General features: G+C 36.5%; 1 protein-coding gene across 1 annotated transcript in view; it reads left to right on the top strand.

Moving 5' to 3' along the window:
* Positions 1–10582: 10582 nt before the first annotated feature.
* Positions 10583–27269, top strand: part of rhbdf1b (rhomboid 5 homolog 1b (Drosophila)) — a 35249-nt gene continuing 18562 nt past the window's right edge. The window contains exons 1-3 of the mRNA XM_058794484.1: positions 10583–10794; positions 23982–24129; positions 24226–24368. Coding sequence (XP_058650467.1) covers positions 24010–24129; positions 24226–24368 — 263 coding nt within the window. The 5' untranslated portion in view covers positions 10583–10794; positions 23982–24009. The remainder of the gene's footprint in view (positions 10795–23981; positions 24130–24225; positions 24369–27269) is intronic.

Raw genomic sequence — 27269 nt, 5'->3', positions numbered from 1 at the left:
GTGGATCGGTGGAGGATATCTGGAAGCTTGTCTATAATGAGAAGCATGTGTGAGTCTTGCTGATATGTGAAATATGTGCTTCTGAAGAACATGAGCATGCATCTCAATCATACCAAGCAGTGTGCAGAAAATGATCATATATAAATTTATAAACATATACTATATACACTACCTTTCAATTTTATTTAATTTTTTTCTTCAGATAAATGCTGTTCTTTCTAACTTTCTATTCATAAAAGGATCCCTAAAACATATCACCATTTCCACAAAAATATTAAGCAACTGTCTTAAGCTGTGAAACAAGAATTGGTCTTGAGCACTAAATCAGCATATTAAAATAATTTCTGAAGGATCATGAAGGATCATCACCTTTATACATTAAAACACAAAACAGTTAGTTTAAATTGTATATTATATTATTTATTTATTTATCTATCACTAAATTATCATAAAAGCCTGACATACATATGCAAAATGAATCAAATTTAGTATCAAATACAGCCTATTTAGATCTAAAACATTGACTGTGGAGTTTTCCTTCTCACAGTTGCACTTGATCTTTGCATTCAAAAAGTTCAATGTTCAATGAAAAGCCAATTGCTCTTAGCTACACAAAAGGGAGGAGGCTTTTGGATTTCCTGCACGTATTGGACTGTCAACATGGCAAGTTAGAAGCTGAAAGGAAGGAAAAAAACAGCACCTTTTCAATGAGAAAGCTTAATTACAAACTTCTGAGGCACAAGTGGACTTTACAATGGTCAAATTAAGCCCTCCGGGCTGGCAAGTGTACAAAAAGGAGTGTTCATACATGCACTGAATTGCTGTTACTGTAATTCCAGCACATTTATACGTATGTATCATGTTTTAGATAGTTGTAGCATAATAGAGATATATGCTGATGATGATTTGTTAGTTAAAGTATGATGCATCGCTTCAATTCAGGTTCGATTGTATTTTGTGTACACATACTCGTACTCTTATCCTCATGCTCCAGTCTGTCTAAAATGATGAGGAACGACCTCGGCAATAAATACTGTAAGTCACCAGGGATCTGGAACATCTCCCCTATGTCAATGTATAGTTAGAGACAAGCAGTGGATTTACTGTTTGCACTGCTGTTTAGATAAAAACATCAGCCCTGTCTCTCTCAACACGGAGGAAAGAGAAAGATCTCTTGTTTCTGGCTGCTCTTGTCTGTTAAAGGTCAGTGATTTACAGGAGATCCTCCTACTTTTGCTCTCAGTTGCAAATGAGTAATGGAATAATTGAGTGACTATTGAGTGACTACATGTTACTAACAGGAACCAGTTTGCTGTTTCTTTTTTATATTGGACTATCATACAAAGCCATATAGCTACGTTGTTGGAAACAAGCAGGTTTCACAGTCAGGTTCTCTGAGGGAGTATGGACATGTCATCAGGTGGAGGACTACTGTAAACTAGTACCCCCTTCTGGCTCCCATAAACTAGAAGGCCAAAGGGGAACACACGAGAGCAGAAGCAAAACTTCCAGTGCTCCTGTGAACAGCTGCCAGCTGTGCTTCCTGCTCTGGGCCTCTGCAGGAGAACAAGAACCTTTGAAGTGGTCATGGCGTGTACAATAGGTGAGCAACATGCAGTGTTAAGAAGCTGTAGAGAGGAAGTACTAGAGTGTGTGAAAACAAGGTTTTTAGAGTGGTCTGCTCTCTAAACTAATTATAATCCAGTTTAAGATACCACATAATTTGTGAAGAGAGAAGAGTTTGAAAGTATCAGTGATTCAGCTGTAAGCATGAAGCCACAAAATTTATATTTAGGCATTGTGAGTATAATATTTCTTTTGTACAACAGTTCAGTAAACATGAAGGTAATATTTAACAACTTATATTTTATATACAATATTGCCTATTAATTTGTTTGTTTTTGTTTTGCCAGTGAAAACAGTCCCAAACAAACAATTCAGAGACACATACTGACATCTTATCATTTCTGCCATATGAATATCATGAAATTTACATGGCACAGGCTGATAGGTCCTTCACAAGCAATCACATCATTCACTACATGGCACAAGCTGATTGGCCTTTGCTGATCCTGCAGCCAATGAGATTGCTTGCTCAATATCTAAATAGTATGTTCAGTGCAGAGTTCCTCTGAAACCTTCTACCTCCCCCAGCTCCACCTGTCTAGATCTGCTAAGGGATTTATGTACGGAGCCCCTAAAGGGACATGGTGATGGAAAAAAATCGGGGTGCGAGGAAAAAATATTTTTCAAATGTTTTGTGTTTCCTCAAGAAACTTTGCGTTCCCTCGCAAAACTTTTGCGTTCTCTTGCGATGATATTTGCGTTCTCTCGTAAAACCAGTTGAGTTCGGACAAACACTCCTGTTTATTATACAGCTTGCATTGGTTCATAAAACACTTAACGTGGCATAATGAAGATGGTAAAAAATATATTTTGTATTAAAAATATGTACTGTGTACATGCAAGCAGATGTGCCCAAAATATGAGCTGAATTACACGATAAGCATTTACTCCCCCATAGAAATGTGGCTTAATATAAAAAACAGAGATAAAAAGCCCACATTTTATATTTCTATTAATAATGACCTATACACTATGTCCCAAAACCGTGCCTTGATCTTAGCACTGATTGTATTTCTTTATACTTAGTCCAAGTTCAAAATGAAAATCTATGAAAAGCTCCGTTGTGAACATACGGTGCAGTATTAACCACTGCAAGCTGTAAAGTAAACAGGAAGTGTTTTTGCGAAAGAACGCAAAAGTTTTGCGAGAAAAATTGAAAAATATTTTTCCTTCCACCTCAAATTTTTTCCACCATGTCTCTTTAGGTACTCCGTATTTATGCATGCCTATTCATGCATTAGTATCTTACATGTTCACAGCAGCATTTCAGTATATCCATTAGTAGCGTGCATGGGGTTTTATGCTAGTACCCAGCTATGACTTTATCTTCACACACACAAATATATATATATATATGTGTGTGTGTGTGTGTGTGTGTGTGTGTGTTTTACATTACATCAGGATGCAAAGGCTTATGTATTTCCGTTATCTAATTTTTATAATCATCGAAGGGATAATCATAACCAGACGCCGCACAGTGTGTCGGGGATTACACAGTCCACCTAAAGGAACCATAATGTCTGTGGAAAATAAAAGCTGGGATTTTACTCACAGGCTCATGCTGTCATGATTGATCTGATGATAAAGATGAAAGGAGCAAGAGCATAAAGCAAAAATTGCTCAAAAGAATTCTCTGGCAGGTGCAAGCTTTGACTATCAAAAGCATGAAACCATGATGATGTATTTTATTGTTGTATGTTCCAAACAAAATCAAGGTGTCTATTGGCATACTTTTTGTGTGCTGAAAAATATAAATTTATGTTATTCTGTTTCCTGCTTTACTGAAATGTCTGATGATGATTTAACAATACCACTTTATGCTTAACTAATATTACAAAATATTACATTATTGAGAGTATTTTGAATATGGGTCTTTGAGATCCAGGCATCCAGAGTCATGGGTCACAAAAGGTCATGCCTTGTGTACCAAAGGCTTCTGACTATTCGATCATATGCATCGCACACAATTCACTATAGACAGTCTATGTGAAATCGCAATGGCTGCAAAAGCCCTGTCCATGCATCTTAATAATATACTGTAGTGTTTAAAAGGAGCCTGTCATCAGCTGTGATTAACTCCTGGGATTTCCCCTCACCTCAACATTCCAGTTCACAGGGTCAATGTCCCAGCATTAAATCCTGATAAACACTTCCTCTACTCAGCTTACACCAACTTTGAGTACCTTTAAATTGCCAGAGGGAACTTGAATCTTCTATAGTTTGCTGGTGACTCCATAGTTTGCTGGGGTTTTTTTTTTTCTTTCTTCATGACTATGATGGTCCACTAGGTAAAACAACATCAAACCATTCTGCAATGTCCCAGTGATCTAAGACTTTCCCCCTATTATGAGTTAGAATTGGTTATTTACATTTAGTTTAATCATTAATCAGTTAAACTTCAGTGAACTGTCTAAAATAACTTCAGCTTCTAAAATAATTGTCGGCTTTTTTGGATCAATATCATCTGTTTTACCACTCTGTAGTCTCTCACATTCCAAAAGCATCTCTGACCAGTTTATAGTCCCAAGTTAATGAACTAGAGAGTGGAGGGTTTATGAAACATCATCTTGGCGCCCCTGAGCTACTACGAGTTTAACGGTAGTGTTTGGGTCCCTGGCTGTCTTTATTTGCTGCTAATAAACAGAGTTTGTGGGGAGCTATGGAAGCACTTACCCCTCTGACGTGTAATCGTTTCCGTTCTCTTTTTGGTTTAGCCTGGAGAAATGGCACAGTAGAGCTTGCCAGTATTGGTTAGTGGGGATGCAGACACAGAAGCCACAAAAACAACATTTAACCTCAAATCCTTAATACACTGTGACAGATGACTGACAATACAGAGGAACAGACTCAATGGCCTTTGTATAAGCTTTCAAAATGTCACATAAAAATTGAAACACATGTGCCTGATGAATCAGCTTTGAGCAGAAGCTAAACATTTGATAGAAACACTTGGAAGGCACTAGATATTTTTCATACATCCATATATGCAGTGTTTCTGGTGTTCATTTGAGTCCAGAATGCTTAGCCTAGCACTTAAAAACACTTTCTAAAAGTGGACAAAATATCTGCTGTCTGTGCACCACAGACTTTGCATTTATGTAATATGACTTTAGCCAAATCAAAGCTTTTTGAATGTGCCTCTGACATCTAGGTTAAGATAATTGGTAAGATACATGTGAAGTCAGATTCACAAAATTTCATTTCAGTTCTGATTTTAATTTAAATCCAAATCATTTATCATATACCAACGTGAGAACTGCTAGAAATGTTCCTTGGTGATGCTATATTTTCTCTCAGATGTTTCATTAATGTTCATTTTGCTTACATTGTCTTGCATTAGAGATATAAAGATAAAACTTTTATCTTTATTGTTGCTAATACTGTTATTTAAATTTCACAGAACAGTGATTCCGAGTGATTCTATAGAAACTTTTTTCAGCCATTGGAAAAAAATAAAATAAAAAGGTAATTATGACTTTTTATCTCACAATTCTGAGATTATACCTCAAAATTTAGACTTTAAATGTGCAGTTCTTCATGAGATATAAACTGGTATTTGTCAGTAAATAAGTCAGAAATGTGCGATAAAAAGTTTTTATTTTGCCAGTGTTCTTTGTTGTAATATGTTCAAGTAAAATATAATTTCTTTTGCTGTGGTGCAGAAGATTCATCAGCAGGGTACTGAAAGTGTTTTTGCGATATGAGTATGAGTATGAGTGTGAAAGAAAACACACAGGGTTCAGGCAGGGTTAAATCTCAGGTCAGGACATAATGTCTTCCATATGCTGATAGAGCTAATGACATGCATGCGCTATCCTCTTTCTACCTGCATTCCTTCATCAACACAGAGCACTAAATCTCTGATAGCTCCCCCATGCAGGGATTGATTCATTGCAAGGGCGATCCTAAGATATCTGTGCCTTTTCTCTGCTTCCTCTGTGTAGCAAATGTGCCCTTATGTGGAGCAGCATATCTGATTTGTTCTGCTTTCAGTTGTAGGCTGATTTTGTTGCTTAAAGTCATAACAATTGTGTGGAATCAAAGCTCTCCACACCTCATGACAAAAGTGTAAGGTTGAGTGGCAAGGAGCAACTGCAGCACTCAAGAACAGAACAGAACAGAGCTCTCTGGCCTTTATAAGCAGACATATGTTTTATTTTTGAAAATTCAGTAAGAGTTCAGAAGAGTTTGTCAGTTAGTGAATAAATGTAGAAATGTAAAATATAAGTCTAAAATGTGCAATTTCAGCCCAAGTTAAGCACTGGAAAATCCCAGGCGGAAGTTTGTCCATCCTGCAGGAGGAATGCTGTTCATTTTCAGGAAGGGGAAGAGGATGCATCCACATGCAGATCCAATCAACGTAGGGATCAGCACTGCTTGGTTCTTTAGGGACAATCCTATCGTCCTCTGTTTACTTTTGTTTCCTCTCATCAAATTTGTCTCACAGAGGTTTTCTATGCCAGGAGGAGTGTATACCTGTCTGAATTAAAGACATGCACCACTGCCGGTTAAAAAAAAAAAAAATCATATCCATCCAGATGTTACGTCCAAGAAACATATGTTAGTTTTCTAGCCAAACAGTGGCTCATCTACTATATCAGCATTATCCTGCATCTTCTGAATGTGTGTCAATTCCTGCTGAATAGTTGGTCTTCTCTTTCTAGATTTCCATCATTATCCTCTCATTTGGTTAAAATTCTATGTGACAATCCTGTTATGGTTGTTATAGTTACTGTGTCCAAACTCAACAGTGAATACACTGAGCTGGGTTTCCGTTCTGAAAAGCAATTATAGTGGCTCTGAATTAAACAGCCTAACTGGATCCATGGATGAGAGATCACATTTTACATCTCATTACAGTAACATTTAGTCCATGGAGGCACAATAACACTGACGCAAGAAGCTGTCCGTTTAAAGTACTTAAGTTTCCCTCATGTGCAACTGTAAGTGATATGATTTCTACCTTATTCTTTCCACATAATAAGGCAAATGGAAAATGTGACCAACAGATATCAGTAGAGTGTGAAAGTCATATATAATAGCATAATTCTTTCTACACTGAACAAAATTATAAACGCAACACTTTTGTTTTTGCCCCCATTTTTCATGAGCTGAACTCAAAGATCTAAGACTTTTTCTATGTACACAAAAGGCCTATTTCTCTCAAATATTGTTCACAAATCTGTCTAAATCTGTGTTAGTGAGCACCTCTCCTTTGCCGAGATACTCCATCCACCGCACAGGTGTGGCATATCAAGATGCTGATTAGACAGCATGATTATTGCACAGGTGTGCCTTAGGCTGGCCACAATAAAAGGCCACTCTAAAATGTGCAGTTTTACTGTATTGGGGGGGTCCGGGGGGGTCCAAAAACCAGTCAGTATCTGGTGTGACCACCATTTGCCTCACGCAGTGCAACACATCTCCTTCGCATAGAGTTGATCAGGTTGTTGATTGTGGCCTGTGGAATGTTGTCCACTCCTCTTCAATGGCTGTGCGAAGTTGCTGGATATTGGCAGGAACTGGAACACGCTGTCGTATACGCTGATCCAGAGCATCCCAAACATGCTCAATGGGTGACATGTCCGGTGAGTATGCTGGCCATGCAACTGGGATGTTTTCAGCCTCCAGGAATTGTGTACAGATCCTTGCAACATGGGGCCGTGCATTATCATGCTGCAACATGAGGTGATGGTCGTGGATGAATGGTACAACAATGGGCCTCAGAATCTCGTCACGGTATCTCTGTGCATTCAAAATGCCATCAATAAAATGCACCTGTGTTTGTTGTCCATAACATACGTCTGCCCATACCATAACCCCACCGCCACCATGGGCCACTCGATCCACAACGCTGACATCAGCAAACCGCTCACCCACACAACGCCATACATGCTGTCTGCCATCTGCCCTGTACAGTGAAAACCGGGATTCATCCGTGAAGAGAACACCTCTCCAAATTGCCAGACGCCATCGAATGTGAGCATTTGCCCACTCAAGTCGGTTACGATGACGAACTGCAGTCAGGTCGAGACCCCGATGAGGACGACGAGCATGCAGATGAGCTTCCCTGAGACGGTTTCTGACAGTTTGTGCAGAAATTCTTTGGTTATGCAAACCTATTGTTGCAGCAGCTGTCTGGGTGGCTGGTCTCAGACGATCTTGGAGGTGAAGATGCTGGATGTGGAGGTCCTGGGCTGGTGTGGTTACACGTGGTCTGCGGTTGTGAGGCTGGATGTACTGCCAAATTCTCTGAAACGCCTTTGGAGACGGCTTATGGTAGAGAAATGAACATTCAATTCACGGGCAACAGCTCTGGGGGACATTCCTGCAGTCAGCCTGCTAATTGCACGTTCCCTCAAAAATTGCGACATCTGTGGCATTGTGCTGTGTGATAAAACTGCACATTTTAGAGTGGCCTTTTATTGTAGCCAGCCTAAGGCACACCTGTGCAATAATCATGCTGTCTAATCAGCATCTTGATATGCCACACCTGTGCGGTGGAAGGAGTATCTCGGCAAAGGAGAAGTGCTCACTAACACAGATTTAGACAGATTTGTGAACAATATTTGAGAGAAATAGGCCTTTTGTGTACATAGAAAAAGTCTTAGATCTTTGAGTTCAGCTCATGAAAAATGGGGGCAAAAACAAAAGTGTTGCGTTTATAATTTTGTTCAGTGTATATGGCTGATATATTGTACAGCTTATTTCTTCTGTATTGTCATTTGTAATAGATCATTTCTGTGGTTTCTGTGGTAACACAGGTCTGTTAAGTGCAAGTTGAAGAATAAACTTTAAGAAAATATGTGCAAGAATACATGGAAAATGTGTATCAGCTGATGAGTTTGTGGTCCTAAAACCTAAAAGACAATTAGCTGAGGGTTTCCTCCTGAGCAGTTTTGGATGTATGAGTAATTTATGTACAAAAATGTGAAATATCATCAAGTAAACTTATTTTACTTGATGGTATTTCACATTTATGTCACAATTAAAATGTAAATTTGGATTTTTAAAACAGGTTGCTAAGTAGTTGACCATATAAAAAGTCTGGAACTGCAACAAATATATAAGCAGTAAGTTTAAGTGCCTCTTTTTTTTTGTTTTGTTTTAAATCACAGTGGCTTCAGAATTCAAACAAAGAACAAAGCTTCAGAACAAAGCCTCATCAAGTAATGTTAACCAAATAGGGTGAATTGCCCTAAAGTGGGACACTGCCTAATGTGGGACACCTAAGGTCTAGTGTTTGTACCTCCCCCATAAATACATGAATTAATTAATTTTAAACAAAACAATCCTGCTACTATTTGGTCTAATGTGCTTATGGAATGTTTGTCCATCAAAATATAGTATAATTTTGTATGTATAAACTATATATTTTATATTTTTATCAAATTTCCTAGTGTCCCACTTTAGGAAATGTGGTTTCGAAAAGTGGGACAGTATGATTAGCCTAATGTGGGACAGTACTTTAGTCAGTCAAAAATGTGTGGTGGGGCTTGGTTTGTGGGACAAACATGGTTATTGACAGGTTATTTAGTGTTATTAAGCAATATAAAATCTAAATTAGCAGAAAGTTTTGTGTGAGGGGTAGATTTGAGTGTAGGGTTAGGGTGAGGGGATAGAAAATACAGTTTGTAAATCCAATAAAGCCATTCCTCTTTATTTTATGCATCTAATGATAAATTCAGTGAAATGTATTTCAGTTTTTGTTGTTTAGTGAAATAGAAAACATTAGTAAAACAGAAAACAAATGGTCTAAAAGGTTTTTAACTGCAGTTCATAGCATGTTCATGAATTCGGACTCAAGGTTGAATCTAGCCTAAAGCTTGTTCAAACTGTTTTTCTTTTTTTTCTTTTTTTTGATGAAGTTGCAAGATTTTATATTTTGTCTTCAAAAAGGCCTAGGCTATGCCGTTGTTGTTGTATGTGTTTGTTGTTAAGTAAAATGAACTAGAGAAGAGTCAAGAAATTCTGACTGTGTGTTAAACTCTTTTCTATCTACATAACAACATAGGCCTGTGATAATAGTTCCTTAATTTCTTTATAATAAATGCATCAACGCATCATATTGTATTATTTGTCTGATGATGTTTAATTATCCATGTTTCAACCATCCATAACCAAGAGCATTTTATTACTTCACATGAATAAAGGTGATTTTGGCCTTTTATCATAGACTTTTCTGTGTCCCACATTAGGAACACAACTGTCCCACATTAGGAAGCTGCAGATTTTCTCAGACGACTTGCACTAAGAGCACTAAAATGTCTATCTTTTCTTTTTTTTATGAACGAGTTATCTGCATTTTCTCTTTTGATTTGATTAGGACACATCCTGGGGTTTTAAAAATGGTATTGGGTGTGGATTTAATGTTTTGGCTACACATCGCAATATTTCACAAAATCTGAAATGCAAAAAAATGTCCCACTTTAGGGCAATTCACCCTACCTTATTTTACTCTTAAACCAAACCGCTAGACCTACTCTAAAAACCCACAAATTATCAAGGAAATTATTATGACCTTCAAGTTAACATCATGACTGAATAGCTCTATTAAAAAGGCCTAAAAAAAATCCATAATCCCTAGACTTTGTTATAGATAAGATTATATTGTGGTTAAATTATATTAGAGGTTCAAATAAAGACCCAGATTTTATTACGAGTGCATAATGATGAAAATATGTCCTAAAATATAGAGATGTATCTTCATTTTATCTCAAGGCAATGTATGTTTGTTCTAACGTAGCACTTGTTGTTTCTTTCCATAAATGACGCACAACAGTGGTTTCTGCATCTTTTTGCGGTGAAGCTAGAACAAGACATCAGTAGGCTTTTGTTTTACGCCCATGAGTGGCGCTGATTGGTTAGTGACATCTGCATGTCTCGTAGTCTCCGCCCATTCTTTCTCTTTCAGCGCGTGTGGGCGTATTTACAGCATGAAACTGAACTACAGACTTCAGTGTGGGAATTTACGGGGCGAGCAAAATGGTTTTTATCTGCAGCGGTGTTGCAAACTTTGGATTTAGGATTTGACTATGTAAAACCACATTGCTTCCGTACTATTTAGTTATGCTTTGACATTACATATCCTCTGCGAAGAAGGTGCATCACACTAAACGCCGGTTAATGAACAAACCCTGCTGCTAAGATCTGAAAGTCCATCAGAAGGTATGGCTTGATTTCTGTTTGTCTTTTTACGTTATAGTTGTTTTAAAGTTGCACCCATAGTAACAAATGTAGCATCTTTGCTGTTTGAGACTAGGATGTGTGTCAACTCACGTGCAGCTGAATGCATCCTAAATGCATTTCATAGAGCACTGGAAAAAAAATTAAGATAAGTGGTCGCAAACAATTTATTTTAGCTACATTTAATTAAAAAAAAAAAAAATATATATATATATATATATATGTTGAAAGTTAGTCAAGTAAATTTGTTTATTTAAATGTAGCTAAAATAAATTGATTGCAACCACCTACCTTAAAAAAATTGAGTAAATTCAATGAATAATTTTTTTTTTCAGTGAGAACAGCATATTGAGCATGTTGCGTTATGCAGCTATTGGAAATACCATATTAATTTCTGAAATTATGACTGTGTTTTAAAAACTAGCTGAGCTGAGCTGAGCTGCCTACCTAGACGTGTGCTGACCCAAAAATGTGCTGGGATGGCCAAAAAGATGTCTAGGTAGGCAGCTCACGAAGTTTTTGGAGACAGCCCATAAATATGTGCTTGTGTAAAATGGTTTTGCAAAGCGATTGCATGAATTTGTAATCTGGCTGCATGATAATCTGCAGTTGGTGGATTAAGTGCTACGAGCGTCACTGCTTTAGTCATTTTAATGGACATGGATTCTCCTCAGTCAGGGGCTTTTCTTCATGTTCCAGAAGAATTGACTACAGAAGAACCTATGTCAACCAACAATATATGTTTTATATTTTACACTGTATTTTGCCATCTGTCATGTTCTCAAAACAAGAATATTGCCCATAAATGTCAGGCTGGGTCAAGCTGTCACATATTTTAAACGTTATAATGTTAAATAAGTTTGTTGCCAAAATATATATATTTTTTAAAACCTTTTTTCTGTTTTATGAATTTTGTGTTTAATAATTATTATTATTTTTTTTGTTAGTTAACTAACTCCATATAGTATACATTTACATTTACAATCATTTAGCAGATGCTTTTATCCGAAGAAATTTACAAATAAGGTCAATAGAAACAATCAAACCAATAAAAGAGCAACAATATGTAAGTGCTCTGACAAGTCCAATGCAAGTAAGTCAAATGCATAACATGTAGCCAGTGTTACAGGGTCAAGTTATTATTATTATTTTTTTTAAATTATGATTAAAAGAAAACAAGTAGATAGAATAGAAAAAGAATAAAGCAGGCTAGTGCTAGAGGGTCAAGTTTTCTTATAATAAATAAACAATCCATTTTTTTTAAACTGGGCAATTATTGCAGAAATGTTATGTGGCTATGCAAAAAAAAAAAAAAAAAGACCACAGACTATACGGTTATTTTTAGCTATTGAATTACTCACAGTAAACTATGAATTAACACAGAACAGAAACTCTCTTCATGTTTATGAAAGTTGCTTCAAATTTTAGTGGTTACAGCTGCAGGAATGTGCAAGGTGCACATGCAAAGTCAATTGAAACATCTGACTTTCCTGAAACTGATCATTCTTTCATTTATTTGAATGGCTACAAATCAAAAGCATATTTCTAGAAATGGCATTGGGGAAAAAATCTGTGGACTTGGAAATTCCACATGAATTCATTCTCACTTCTATTTTAATGACTGTCTTACCAGTGGCACTGAGTATTTAGCCCATGGATGCTATTAAAGTGAAAATGATGAAGGTGAAAGTGTAGCCCAGGGAATACAGGAACACGTCCCTGAGTCATTCATGCTGTATAAGTTTCCTGGTTTAAAGAACAGGTGCAATTTCTGTCCCAGTTGACCTCAGGGAAGTTACATGCATTTAGGTTTGTTGTATCTGCCAATTAAAATGCCTGCTCAAAAAATCAATAGTGGACACACAGAGACAGCATGCTGCGTGCAGATTTTTGTGAAGATGATGGGCCAACATTCAGCCATCTGGTGATTACAATGCTCACTGAATCTCATTTAATACATCATAGATTTGCATAAACATGGTCATTTACTTCTATATTGAGCTTGGCCATTTTAGAGTTCTTGTTCTGCAAAAAACGATAGGTTGCTTTCTCATGCATGTTAACAGTTTATACATGTCAGTGGCCTTTTCGGCTTTTTAGAGATGCTACAGTGTGAGGTAAACTCCTCTGTTCTGACCCGAGATGAGGCTGTTGTGTGCGAGTAGTATGATCCCATTTGTGGATTTATCGTAAGCTTGCGTGATTTGGATCCACACACTTTACGAGAGCCTAGCGTCTCTCAATTTGGTAATAGCTTGTCACCGTCACATAAACACAGCAATTGACTTTTTCTTGGAATAGGTGTTGTATTATGAAATCACAGCAGACTGTATACGGATTTGTTCCAGTAGGCTGTCACTCATCTCCCTCGAGCTCATGTTAAGTTGTTGTTACACCTCTTCCTTACACAAGATCATATTATTTCTTATGCTTTTTAATCTTTTAAGATTCCAGTTTCATTCCTAGGTGTTTGGTAATCAGTGTACACACCAGATTTGCATCTGATTGGACTGAATTACCTACTTCTTGATAGCATTGACAATATGGCATTATACACTATCGATCAGAGGTCTGGGGTCAGTAAGATTGTTTTTAAACTAATACTTTTATTCAGCAAGGATGCATAATATTGATTAAAAGTGACAGTAGTAACATTTATAACGTTATAAAATATTTCTTTTTCAAATAAATGCTGTTCTTTTGAACTTTTTATTCATCAAATAATTGAGAATTTGAAAAAAGTATTCATTTTTATTAAAAATATTAAGATTAAAGATAAATGAAATCTTTATAGATTAAAGATGAATTTATTTTTAAAGATAGATTAAAATATTAAGTAGCACAACTGTTTTCAACACTAATATTAAGAAATGTTTATTGAGTGCCGACACTGAAGACTGGAGTAATGGGTGCTTAACATTCAGTTTTGCCATCACAGGAATGAATTAAAATGTAATAAAATAGAAAAGTGCTATTCTAAATTGTAATTATTTCACTTTTTAAAATTTTTCAATAAGTAGATGCATCCTCAGTGAGCATAAGAGAATTCTTTCAAAAACGTAACAAATTCATAACCCCAAAACTTTTGAACAGTAGTGTACAATGCATTTACGTTCATACAATTTGTGCATAAATACTTTTTCATGTATGCAACATACTGTAGCAAGTATTCGAACAGTCAGGTGGAGAAAAAAAGTTTTCTTGCAGCACTGCTTTCAGGAAGTATAGACTAGTTCAGACCTATCCCAAACTATCATACAAAAAAGTGAGAGACATAAGAACTGTCAGATCACAGGGAGTGCATTCACTTCCAAATTCCTTTTGAGCAATCCATTCAGTAAATAAGATTCCCAACACCCTTGAACAAATATTATTTAGATTATTACTTTGTCAGCAGATTTGTATGAGACCTTATTAATGTTTGCTTTGATTTTGCAAAAGGCCTGTCAGTCAGCCATGTGTAGATATAGTCAGTTCTTTTCTGTGAAGCTAATTGAGCACCAGCGAATTGTGTCTGGAAATTAAGAGATGAAAAAGTAGTTGGATGTTCACCACAAGTAGAGAGAATGATATTATGACAAAAAGAAATGGAAATGAAATGAAAACTGATGATCCAGCTCCTGTGGAGAATCAAATTACCTTGATTCGTGATATTTTTTACCTTTATTCTCTCATTCTCTCTTTCTTTCTCTGTTTCCTGGCTGCTGATTTTGGAAGAAAGAGCAGACTGTGGCGGGTAAACCCCATGTGTGCATAACCAGCTCTTTCTCTGCTCCTCCGTGTCTCTCTCAATCCTGCAGGTCCTATCAGAAAACCGCAGGCCCCTTCCAGTCTCTGTCTGTTGTCAGGCACTTTTGAAAGGATGTCACATTTGTATTAATTAGTACATCTCTAGGCCTCATGCTAACACAGGGAACGGGATTTGACTGTAATTTTATTGTTATTGCAAGCTGATTTATTTTCCACTTTGCCTTGGAGAAGGAAAAACTATGAAGATTTGAGTTTATCCTGAACAAGCGGGGGGTTTATAATCCCAGTAGCCTTTGTGTGGTTGGGTGGAGCAGCAGAGACATGGGTTGTGTCCAGGCCTTAGGACATCACGTGGCAGGACAAGTTCATCTGCTCTCCCACAATCTGTGCGTCATCATATATTGCTGCGGCTTTTAGGCTCTTGTCAATGACCTGATTATATCTGATCATTCGACTTAATGCACATAGCTCAGGATGAAAATGCTTTCTTTTTTTTTTTTAAAAAAAGAAAAAAAAAGAAAACCACTCAGTGAAGGCAGGCCAAAGTTTACACTTTACGCCCCCACGTACACTTTTTGGCTTCAAGACTTTGTTGCAAGTGTTAATAGTAAAGATCATCAGGATGGCTGTTTATGTGTAACTGAGGCTTTAAATCTCACCTGAAAATGAAAATTCTGTCATCATTTATTCACCCTCATGTTGTTCCAAACGTGTATATTTTTTTCTCCTGTGAAACACATAATGAAATTTTTAGCAGGTTTCTGAGCCGCTTTTTCCATACATTGAAAGTGGATGAGAACCAGGGGCTGTCAAACTCCAAAACTGGCAAAAAAAAGCATCATAATAGCCCTTCGTCAGACTATTAAGTCTATTATAGCTTTATGCGATTAATTTAATTGAAGTTGTTACTCATTGTAAATCTCAGTCAAATTGTAACTCCTCCTGCAGGTCCTTTAATCAAGTTGATGCAAGGAAAATCTTGAAGGATGGATGCAATTACCTCAGAGACATTCACAGTGTCTTTTTCCATGAGTTTTTGCATTTTACCTGGAAATATGCAGTTTGGAACTGATCTAGGTTTTCCCTCCATAAATATTGTGGAACTAATATAAGACCTTTTTGAAAGGGACCTTTTAGGCGTTACTGCCAGTAATAAGAATTCTTGGTTATATTCATGTAGACAAATCATATTAATCTATACTAGCAGTAAATATCCAAGAGCATGCAGCTAAAATAATGACAAACTTTAATAAGTTGTGGTCTAATAAATGGAGCCCAATATTATTTAAAGCTTTTGACAGCCTGCTGCTTCTTGACTGTAAGACTTGAACTTTTCCTGTTCATATAGGGAAGAATTTCTACTAATTCCTACAGAAATAATCACGTCTTTCTGTTAAAACCCTTGTAGAGTCTAAAATCTTTTGGGGGGTGGGAGGAGATTTGGCTTTCATGTGATTTGAGACCTTGTGTGTATTTATTTGATCTTGGATGTCAGATGTTTGAAATTTTCATTTTATTGTCTATTTTCTTTTCAAACCCGCGCACCATCTGCGTACAATTAACATTTTATTTTCATACAGTGTAATCCAACAGAGGAAGTGTTCGTATCAAATTCACAGCATGAAGATGCCTCATAATGAGCACTATTGTGAAAGCAGCCCCTTCTTAGACAAAGGCGACGAACCACCCGCAGTTCTCAAATAGCCCCTAATACAACACCATTTGCCCATCTGCAGTGCTACAGATTCTCATTATCATTCTTGTGCCTTCCTTCAAACAGAAACAGTTTTCACTGTATGGTTGAAAGATTTTTTTTATATGAGCACAATTCATGTTCTGCTGTGTAATCCTGGAGCAAGGCTTAGCCTGTTTGTGTTACATGTTGTTACATGTTAATGGAAGCTGGGATTGTGCAGTATAAAGGAAAGCTTAGATGTCTATTAATTGGGTGTGTTGGACTCACTGGAATTGCGATGTGAACACAGACGGCGTTCTTTGAATTATATCCCAAAGTCAAGCTCTTGGCAGACTGGAGTCAGTTAATGGAGCCCAGACAGGTTATTTTTAAGAAATGTACAAAGAGAAGTCTATTGCACGTGGTATTTCTCTATAATTTGTTATGTGGGTCAAAGACATGTCTAAAAATATATATTAAAAATGCATTTCAGACATACAATAAAAGGATGGTCCTCCCAAAAATCTGTTTTGGATCCCATTGACTTCCATTGTATTTTTTGTCTATAATGGAAGTCCAATGGAAACTGTTGGTCACCAACATCCTTAAAAATCAAACCTTAAGTATATTAGCAGTATTTATTATTATTATTATTATTTTAGGTTTTTTTTATTCACTTGTTTTTAATATTAAAAAAAACAAAAACATTTTTGTATCCAAATCTAAGTCATTGTTAAATTCAGCTTGAGAAATCCCCAAACATTAATGACATTTATAAATGAATAAATCTTGATATTTATTTTTTTCAAGATTTTATATTTAAGCTATTTGTAAGGAAAATATGTTATTATATTTTGACTTGGCATTTTAAGAGTCATTACGTGAAAACCTTTTTTTAAAATAGAAAAAAAAAATCAAAACCATGTAAGTCTGGGCGATGGCTAATATCACAATAAAATTTTTCATATCAGTCGAAATTGATAATTTTCCAGTCATTTTTCCTTAACAAAATAAATATCTTATAGAAATGAATTTCTAGTTTCTGCATATTCTAATGAGTGAAATTGTTTCAAATCATCAAACAGGTTTGTGTTGTCGGAATGCGCACGGGCTAATTTTTCACAAAGATTTGTTAATTAAGCCCTCGTCTAGCGATCCCAGTGCTGCAAATAGTAATTAAACATCTAAAAGTATCTTTATTTGTACGTTTTCTGAGAGGAGTACCTTTTCTACGCTAGCTTCTTGCGCTGAATATTTAAGTATTCACGCATACATAATCTGTTATATCTTAAGTGAACGTTTATGGAATTGTTGGGGTAAAACATCTCATGTGTAACATTATATTAGATCCGTGCATTACACTATGTCTTAATATAGGACGCCTGTCGCATTAATGTTAATCAAACGATAAAAGAAAAGAGGGGATCATTCTCTGCTCTTGATTGAACTGCTTTTGTAGATTTAAAGTTATTTGCAATGAACACACGAGTGATTTTTACATTTTACAATTTGTTTTTCTTACTTGAATGCTTATGTTTAGATATAAAATGAAAAAAGTAATACACTTTACACTTCTTTCTTTCTTATATTTGTTCTTTTTAGCATCGGTTCTTATTTATAACAACACAGACAAAATAAAAATGAGCTATATTGGGATTATTAATCTAGTAATGATTATTAAGAAAAGAAGTGGGGGAAAAGATGTAATGTTGCTGGGTGATTTTGGTCACATATCAAACATTTATCGAACTCTTGTTATCATTTTATCGAGGAGAATTATATTGCGATAATTATCGTTATCGTTTATTGCCCAGCCTTAAAAACATATGAAACCAGCATGAATACAAAGAAGGCTTGCCACACATTTCTAAGTAGGCTTTCTCCTTTCTTTATTATGGACACGCTTGTCTTTGACCCGTAAGTATACCACAGCCCTACAATTCTAGTAAGTTTGGCACTTTTGTGTCCATCTTACTGGAAGAGACTTAGATCCGTGTGGCTTACAGTACATGTAAATCAGGGATGGGTTTATGCCTTCTCTCTTACGGGTTTTTGACTGCTGTTTCCTGGCAGTCCCACGAAAACAACGTCAGCCTCAGGTTTGTGTTGTGTGCCATTCATTTGAGAGCCAGATTTACTCATTTATGACTGTGAGTTTTGGCCTGTTTTAGCTCATAGTCTACAGTTGTGTGTCTACTGTGCCCTTGGAGAAAAACCTAACCCACCAAATTAACAAAGCGTTCTGCTGGTTCTGTGAATAAGGCTTGAAAGTTCCCTCCATTTTCAACCTTTATTGTGCTGTCACAGCATATTAAGTAAAACAGTCTGCCAGACCAGCCGCTCTGGTAAAAGTTTGTCTGTTTTTAGAGTTGAGACCTATATTATCCTCAAACAGCTTCTTTGGCAGTTGCAAAGACTGATTCACTTGGGAGCTAATGCATAATTGAAGGGATTTTCCAGAAGTAAATTGCTTTTGTGTCTGAAATATTGCAATTTTCTTCCCTTAAGTGATGTTATGGAAGTGTGGAGCCATTTTCTCCCTCTAAATTAATGACACAGAGCCACTTTATTAGCACGGCTTTGACATTTCCATCAAAAGCCAGCAAGGATTTTTAACAGGCCAAATCAATACTGACAGCCCACACAGCAAGTCCTCTCTAGTGGGAAATGCTCCAGGCGGCCATCACCCTGGAAAGTATTTAAATGGAGATCACATGTTGTTTAGGCATGCGCTGCTGAAAGTCCTCTTGGCTGGCGACTGATGCAACCGAGACAGAAAGATGTTTGTTGGCAGGTTGGAAGATGGATCTGAAGTCTCCTAGCAGGACCATTCAACACCTCTGCTTCTCCCAGCATGCACTCTGGGATCAGCACCAGTGCCACTCTGTCAGCACATTGAAATCCAGGGACACTTATTCTGATGTTTTCAAAACGCATCAAGCTGAAGCAAAGCCATTGAGTTTTAATGGACCGTTTTCTTAATTTACAGAGCCTTTAAAGAGCCGTATGTGTGTTCAGTCTTTAGCATAGAAAAACAGAGGAGCCCTGTTGGCTCTGAATAGATTAGTTTAAATGAATTTCTGACTGGTTTTTGCTGGTTTAGAGTTGATCTAGCTGGTCCACCAGCATAAGTGTCAATGACATGACAGTTTTTTTCTGTTTGTGTATGTTTATTAATAAATAAATCAATATTAAATTCATGCATAAATTCAACAATACAAAAATTAGATGTTTTTAAAATATTTTATTTGATCAAAGATACAGTACAACAGTAATGTAGAGAAATGGTATTTCAAATAATCATTTTTTATTTTAATATATTTAAAAATGAACTGAATCATTCAGAAATTGTTATATTCAAATTGAATGTATTAAATTCATTAAAATTTAATTTATTATTGACAACGTTTTGGTCTCATGATCTTCATCAGGTATATGCCTGATGAATGTCACGAGACCAAAATGTTGTCAATAAATTATTGTTTTTGATACTTTTGCAAGTATTGGTAGTGTGCAGGATTTTCTTTTGGTCTCATGAGAATAAATTAGTATTATTAATTATTATTTTCTTTTGTATCTTAGATTTTCTTTTAACTTTTTTGGTAATCTATTACCTGCAGTTGTGCGATGATTGATTGTTAATTAAGAATATTGTAGTTAAAATGCTTTATTATGTGCTTCATTGCTTATTAATTTGTTTTATATTCTCTAGGCCTATATGAAACCAACAGGAATACAATTATAACATGAGTGCAATTCTAAGAACTTGCCGAGTTTTACATATAAAGATTTTATTCCTTTTCTTTATCAAGGCTAAGTTTGGCGATTAACATCACTCATTGACAAACAGGAGTGCTATTTGTCACTGACTGATGTTAACCGCCAAACTTAGCCTTTTAACCATTGTCTTCTATTGAAGCATATTGTCCATGCTGGAGACCTCCATCATATTATGACGACAGCATGTGCTGATGACTAGCTGAACAAGTTAACTGTTAACAAGTTAAGAAAAGCAGGCTGACCCATCACGCAGAGGTCAGCTGAGTCATTATAGTGGATTCTATCCAGTCTTAACCTCATTGGCCAACCAAAATACATGCGGTGAAATAGTGCAGAACGGCTCTAGCAGTCCAGTGGTATGTGCGGCATTTCCCAGAATGTGCAGGGAGCGCTCTGCCAGGCAGCGTGCACGGATCAGCGGATTCATGCCCATTCCTAAAGGTACAGGCAAGTTCTTCAGCATCAGCAGTTTACTGATTCCAAATGTGCCATTAAAGCTGAGGAACCATCATTCAGTGAGACCAAATACATGGATGTTTCTTTACCACTTGTGGCTAATTTTTGAAAAGCAACTGCACAGTGGTTATCATTGGACATTCGATTATTTAGTCTTTCTCTGTTTAAAATATTAATCTAGATCACTAACTAGAGTAAACATCACAGCAGGATTTCAGTTATTGGAGTTGAATGAATGTGTCTGTTTTGTGAAGCTTTCTATTGACGTCAAAAGGATGAAAACCCCAGATCAGATTCCTGTGGCTTCTGTATGTCTTTGTCGTCCCTCTTTTCTGAGAGGAACTATTGTGTCTAATGTTGCTCATGGAATGAATTTGACTCAGTTGAGCCAGTGTTTCGAACAAGACCAACGTTTTTTAGGCATCTTTTGCAGAGAAAAATGCGTGTCCCATGAGTCAGTCAGCTATGGGTTATTGCGTTACTGTAGCCATTTTGACCATCTAAATTCATAGATTTCTGATCATTATTGGTTGAATCCACAAATTTGGACATAAGGAAAGGTTTGTTGACTCTAAAGCACATCTTTGATAGAATTGTGTTTGTGAGAAAGAAAACAGAGCAAAAGCATCCCTGCTCAGGAAGGAAGTGCTCTCCAAATGAGGTCATTCATCACCGGCCGACAACACATGGACATCTGCCTTCCAGTCCTGTCCACAGAAACCAACTCAGTGTCCCGCTACAACATCTGGCCCAAGTCAAAACACCACCCATGTCCTTTTCAACACTATAGGAGGACTTCAGGAAGGAGAGCCACAGATTGCAAGGTTTTAATTGCAGCTTTTAATTACATCAGAAAATTAAAAGAAAATTCTGTGTTTATAACAAGCAAAAAGAAAAAAAAATCAGTGTTTACGGTGAGTCACTTACAATATAAGTAATTCAGGACCATTTTTGGGAGACTTAAAAGCAGAATTGTGAAGCTTTTATGTTGCTATTATGTTATGGCAACAATACTGTAAAATGTTTCTTCTTAAAATGAGTTTTTTACTTAGAGTACTTTACGTTTGTTAATGGCATCTAAGAGCACTGAAAATTGTAAATCCAATACAAAACCTCTCATTTGTGGCTGGTTAAGGTGGATGGTGGGCGGCATGTGAGTAGGACGCAGGGTTTTATGCTGAACCGCTGCATGCTGAACTGTTTAGTGAGTGTGAGCCTCAGATTGTTAAAGAAGATTGTTTGTGCTTTTGATGTTATAAATGTTTCTATACACCACAGTTCTCTGGAAGAATCGGTACATGCTGTATTTTGTTGTGATAACAAACTTTACAAACACAACTTCCTTATGTCACTTCCTCTGTTATGACGAAAAAGTAATGCTTCTGATTAGGTTCACCGAAGGAGGTTTCTAAGTCTCTACCATTGAATGGTTTGACAAAGCTGTGACTAATGAGTGAATTACAGACAGAAGAATATATTTTGCTTTAAAAACAGCAGTTGTTTTGTATTCTTGGACAACCAGGATAAACAGCTCTGTTTTTCATGTAATGAATAAGAAATGAACACAGCCAGAGTATCAACAGTCACATCTGTGCGTAGGAGTCATAAAGAGAGGGAAAATATCCCCTTTACTGTTAGTATAACCGTAGTAAACCATATGTCATTTGAGAGTTTCGATTGTATTTTTTAGTCCTCTGAACATCCTGATTAATATTATGTGAAGTGTTCACTGGGAGACGTATATCAGGTCAGATTCATGCTAGTAGTTAGTGTTTTTATTGCAGTTTACTTGTTGCAAACAGCTTTGAGCAGAAAGTCTTTATATGGTACTGGCAGTTAGGTTACTGTATTCAAATTGATTTCTGGGAAAATCTTGGTTCCTCTGTCTTGTTTCTGTGTTTTGTTTTCAGTCAGTCACTGTGGTTTTATCAGTTGTGTAAAAGCAAAAGGCTACCAATTCTTGTCATAGAGAAAATGCAATATATAGGCTACTGTGTAAATTAAGAGCTGGTATTTTAGGGGTTGTATCTGTTAGAAAGCTAATCGTTTGTCAGTTGTTACATGCTATGCTCTAAAATGTGCTCCAAATACACAATAATGTCAACAGATGAAATAGTTCTGGGAAATACTGCATATTGATAGATAAATATAAAGGAAAGCTTATGTTTTGGTTTATAAGGGTCAGTGCTAACCTTTTGCCCGAACCTGAAATTTCTACAACCACATTTTAATGTGTTTGTTTGGATAAAAATGTGGTCTGCAGTAGGATGTGGTGGGATTTTTTTTTTTTTTTCACACAGGGTGTTATTTGAAGGATTATGTTTAACTTTCTGTAAAAGTAGATGCCCTTTTTTTCGTGAGCAAAAAGTGCTGTTCATTCGCTGTGTTTCTGCCATGCTTCATGATCCAAACTGTCTGTAGTTACTGAGAGTGGCTTGTCAAGAGGTGTCAGATAGCGCTTTTGGCTGATGCCTCAGGATCTTTTGGAGAAAGTTATTTTAAATAAAGTCAATGGGTTCTTTCTATAGTATTCAGCCGGATATTTAAAAAAAAAAAAACATTGTTAAACTGAATCGAAAAAGGCTTTTGTTTGTCCTGTGACCATCTGTCACGTTGAAAGGTTATATTTTCACTTACAACCGAGTGGTAACAGTTTTAAATGTGTTTATGAAGTCTTGAAGTCTGTAGCTCTGTGTACTTCAGTTATTTGTAGAGAATCATGCTTTATGAGTGTGCCTAGATTTACATTGGTGTAATACAATATTGTAATGTAAAATCAAAAATATTCTTTATTAATTCTTTCTATATTTTATGTGATTTCAAAATGTATTTGTGTTTAATATGAATTTAATGTGTTTAATTAAAATTATAATATATTGTTTCATATATAATTATGAAAATATTATCTATACTGGAAGTGCCTTGACAGTGTAGGACTGTGATGTTACTCTGCAGTTCTGCCCTGCTTTGAAGGGTAAAAAAAAAACTTTTTTCATAATGAATGAATAAGGGGAATCCCTATAGGACACTACAAACAGTTAAAATGATTAAACAATGAAATAATAGGAGAATTTGCATCCTCTGCTGGAGGAGTAGGGGCAGTGCACTTTTGTCACAATTCATATTTTTAACTAAACTGAAGAAATCTTTGACAGGCCTCCTTGAATTACTGTATTGTCCATATATGGATATCTTCAAACCTGGCTATTTCTAAAGGCGATTTTAATGTCAGAAGGTCCATTGAAAATATACCTCAACTGAGCATTAACGTGTGAGTGCAGAGAGCACATGCAGCTGTAGTTTTACACTGATGTGTGCAGTGTGGATGGAGGACAGCACACTGCAGTCTCAGTAGCGCACCATCGTGTCACAACAACCAGATGGAAATGCGGATTATCATGGCGTGTGTCTTATGTAAGGCAACACTGCTGTGTGTGTGCATTGTTCACCCATATCTGTGTATTTATGTGTGTTTGAGCTGTTTATTTGACCCTGTCTGATCTTACAGCTGGCTGGTAAGGGGAGGGGCGGCAGTCATGGCCGAAGCTGAGGACGAGAGCAGGAACAGCAGCCTGCAGAGAAAGAAACCGCCCTGGCTCAGACTGGACATCCCCATTGCTCTGAACCCTGTGGAGGAACATAATAACTTTCTCCAGGTGGATATTTGATGTTAGACATTCCCTCAATATATATTGATTGACTTAAAATAAATGACTATAAAAATCATTCAAATATTTCACTATTCACCACAGCCCGTCATGCGTAACAGCTTGTACCTGCGGAGTGCCAGTGTACCTACTGAAAACATCCAGCTCCGATGCCCGCCGGTCGATCCCAACGCCTGCCGCAGACCCTCGGTCTTGCGCAAACCCTCCATCTCACAAACCATCAAAAGGTAAGACTGCACACAGTCAAAACTTTGGGGTCAGAACAATTTTCATTTTTTTTTTTTTTAAAAGGGGTGGTTGATTGCAATTTCACTTTTTTAACGTTAGTTAGTGTGTAATGTTGCTGTTTGAGCATAAACAATATCTGCAAAGTTGCAGCGCTGAAAGTTCAATGCAAACAGAGATATCGTCTTTTAAAATTCTGGAAGTTTAATGCCTACAAAAACGGCTGGTAAGGGACTACAACGAACTACTTCCTGGGTCTGATACGTCACGGACCCAGATAAACCCCGCCCTCTGGAACATGTAAGGAAGGGGGCGAGGCCATGCTGTGCTGCTTTAGAGAAGAGGAAGAGAAAACTAGGGGTGCATGTAAAAATCTATTCATATATGAATCGCGATTCTGTCTTCTAACGATTCTAATGGATTCACAAGTTTCAAAATTATTGTTCTAAAACAGCTGTTCTTAATACTGTTCCTCGCATCCTCCTGCTCTGCATCTCTCTCTCTCTCTCTCATTCAGATCGTCAGATCAGCTCCAACAAACTGTTCCAATTATACATTTTCACATAGCAATGAGAAGCGTTATACATGGACGCGTGTGCGGTTGCCGTACTGTATTAAAGCTTTAATCAGAATAAAACCGTATATTAAAAGCTAACATAAGCTGTAGCATAATAATAGCATATTTAAAAGTATGAGACAACAAACAAACAAACATACCATTAAGAGCCGTGCTTGCACAGGTTCTGCGCGATTCTCTTCACTAATATCCTCTGCGTCTCAATCGGGCTCAAATTGATAAGCAATATAGACGACGCCATTGTTTACAATACAACCGGAGCACATGCCACTGAGCTGAGGGGCGGGACATTTAGACGCACGCTCGGCGGTTTAGTGAATCACAACACACCAGCTAGCCAATCAGAGCCCATCACGTATTTCTGAGGGAGGGGCTTCATAAAAACAGGAAATAATCAAGGCGTTTGTCAGAGAAGGGACAGAGCGGTGTGGAATAAAGGTAAATTATATGAAAAATAATGCGTTTTTAAAAAAACGAAGCATGAACACATGTTAGACTGCACCCCATAAACACAATCAAGCCTAGAAAAAAAACAGTAAACCACCCCTTTAAGAAACTGATTTTTTTTTCAGCAAGGATGCATTTAATGAATCAAAAGTGGCAGCAAAGACATGTATAATGTTAGAAAGGATTGTGGAAAAAAAATCTATCACAGTTTCCACAAAAATATTAAGTAGCACAAATTTGTTCAACATTGATAATAATAAGAACGGTTTCTTGGGCACCAAATCAGTATATGATATATTAAAATAGAAAACTGTTAAAGTGTAATAATATTTAAAAATATTACTGTTTTTACTCTATTTTTGATCAAATAAATTCAGCCATGGTGAGCATGAGGGACTTTTTGGTCACACTTTATTTTTAAATTCCAATTCTCACCATTAAAAAACCATTTGGCTCAATAAACTTCTAATTTGCTGCTTATTAATAATTAGTAAGGTAGGTGTTAATAAACAGTGCTAATAAACAGCCAATATGTTAATAATAGGCAGGCTAATAAGCAACTAGTTAATATTGAGAATTGGTCCCTATACTAAAGTGTTACCGACTTTGTTCAAAAGCATCTTGCCAACAAAAATCTTACTAACCCCAAACATTTGAACAGTATAGTGTATATAAAGTGAAGTTTGTGATTTCACTCAATACACTGAACTAAGGATGTTTACATGACAACGATGTGCTAAAAATGGAAATGTTTTTCCTTTTGTGTTTTTGAAAAGTTTTGCGTACAGACAGCAAAGTTGTGAAAACAATTCCGTTCACACATATCCGCAAAAACGTCAAAAAAAAAGCTGTATTATGTATGCCAGACCAGTAGTGAAACCTACACTGTAAAAAGTAATAAGTTGACTTAACTTAATCATTTTAAGGCAACGGGTTTCCTCAATTTTTTTAAGTAAATGATCATTTAAAAAAATAATTTAAGTGAATTGGCAAGTTAAGTTAAGTCAACTTATCACTTTTTACAGTGTATAGACTGAACAAGTAATACGCATGCGCATGATGTCACAGTTTTCTCAAATTTGCATTTTTTGTAGTTTACATGGGAAAATATTCATTTTCAAAAACTTGCACTTTGAAACCCCAAACTCACATCGGTTGAGCCAATGTTTTGCAAAGGCATAGCATTTGCATTTTATTGGCTTACTTAAAGTATTTTAACATTGTATATTAAGTGTATACTTATATTCCTTTGTTGTGTATATATTGTACTGTTTTGCATAGTTGTGTCTTGTGTTGGGCCATTTCAGGCTCTGTCATGGTCACAAGCTAATTTGCCTGCAGGGATGTAAATAGTTACCTGAAAAGTCATTTATCTTGTCTTATTGGCAAACAAACAGATACACCCATGCAAACCCACATATAATGGCAAAGATTTACATTAGCATAATGCTAGGTGACGCAGTTGCAAAACTGATTGCATAGTGTTCACAGCCTTGTTTATTTCAGTGTCATGTTTAATTTGGTTAAAAAATTTGGTAAAAGCCTTGTTTTGATGCCAGGCTGCTTTGCTGTTTGAAGAGTATCGAGATCAGGAGTAAAAGATTTCTGGTCACCATTGACCCATTTCAGTTCCACGAGGGAAAGATGTTTGTGAAACAGATACACAACTTTTTCTGAAGTTAATTCTTTATTTAGTATATATGCTGTCTTTAATAATTCATTAGCTTTTTGGCCTCCTTTGAAAATCCATCTTGCGCTTAAGTAAGTTGTAACTGTGTTTATAGGTGGTCAGTCAGTCACTATGTTGCAAAAACAAGTTTGACCTCCTGAATCTGGTATAAATAGACTAATGGTTAAATAGTTAAAAAAACAGCTACCA

This window comes from Onychostoma macrolepis, chromosome 12 (genome assembly GCF_012432095.1).
Source record: "Onychostoma macrolepis isolate SWU-2019 chromosome 12, ASM1243209v1, whole genome shotgun sequence".
Lineage (NCBI taxonomy): Eukaryota > Metazoa > Chordata > Actinopteri > Cypriniformes > Cyprinidae > Onychostoma > Onychostoma macrolepis.
Note: the sequence above shows the minus strand (reverse complement) of the source record. Positions and strands in the feature narration are given on the sequence as shown.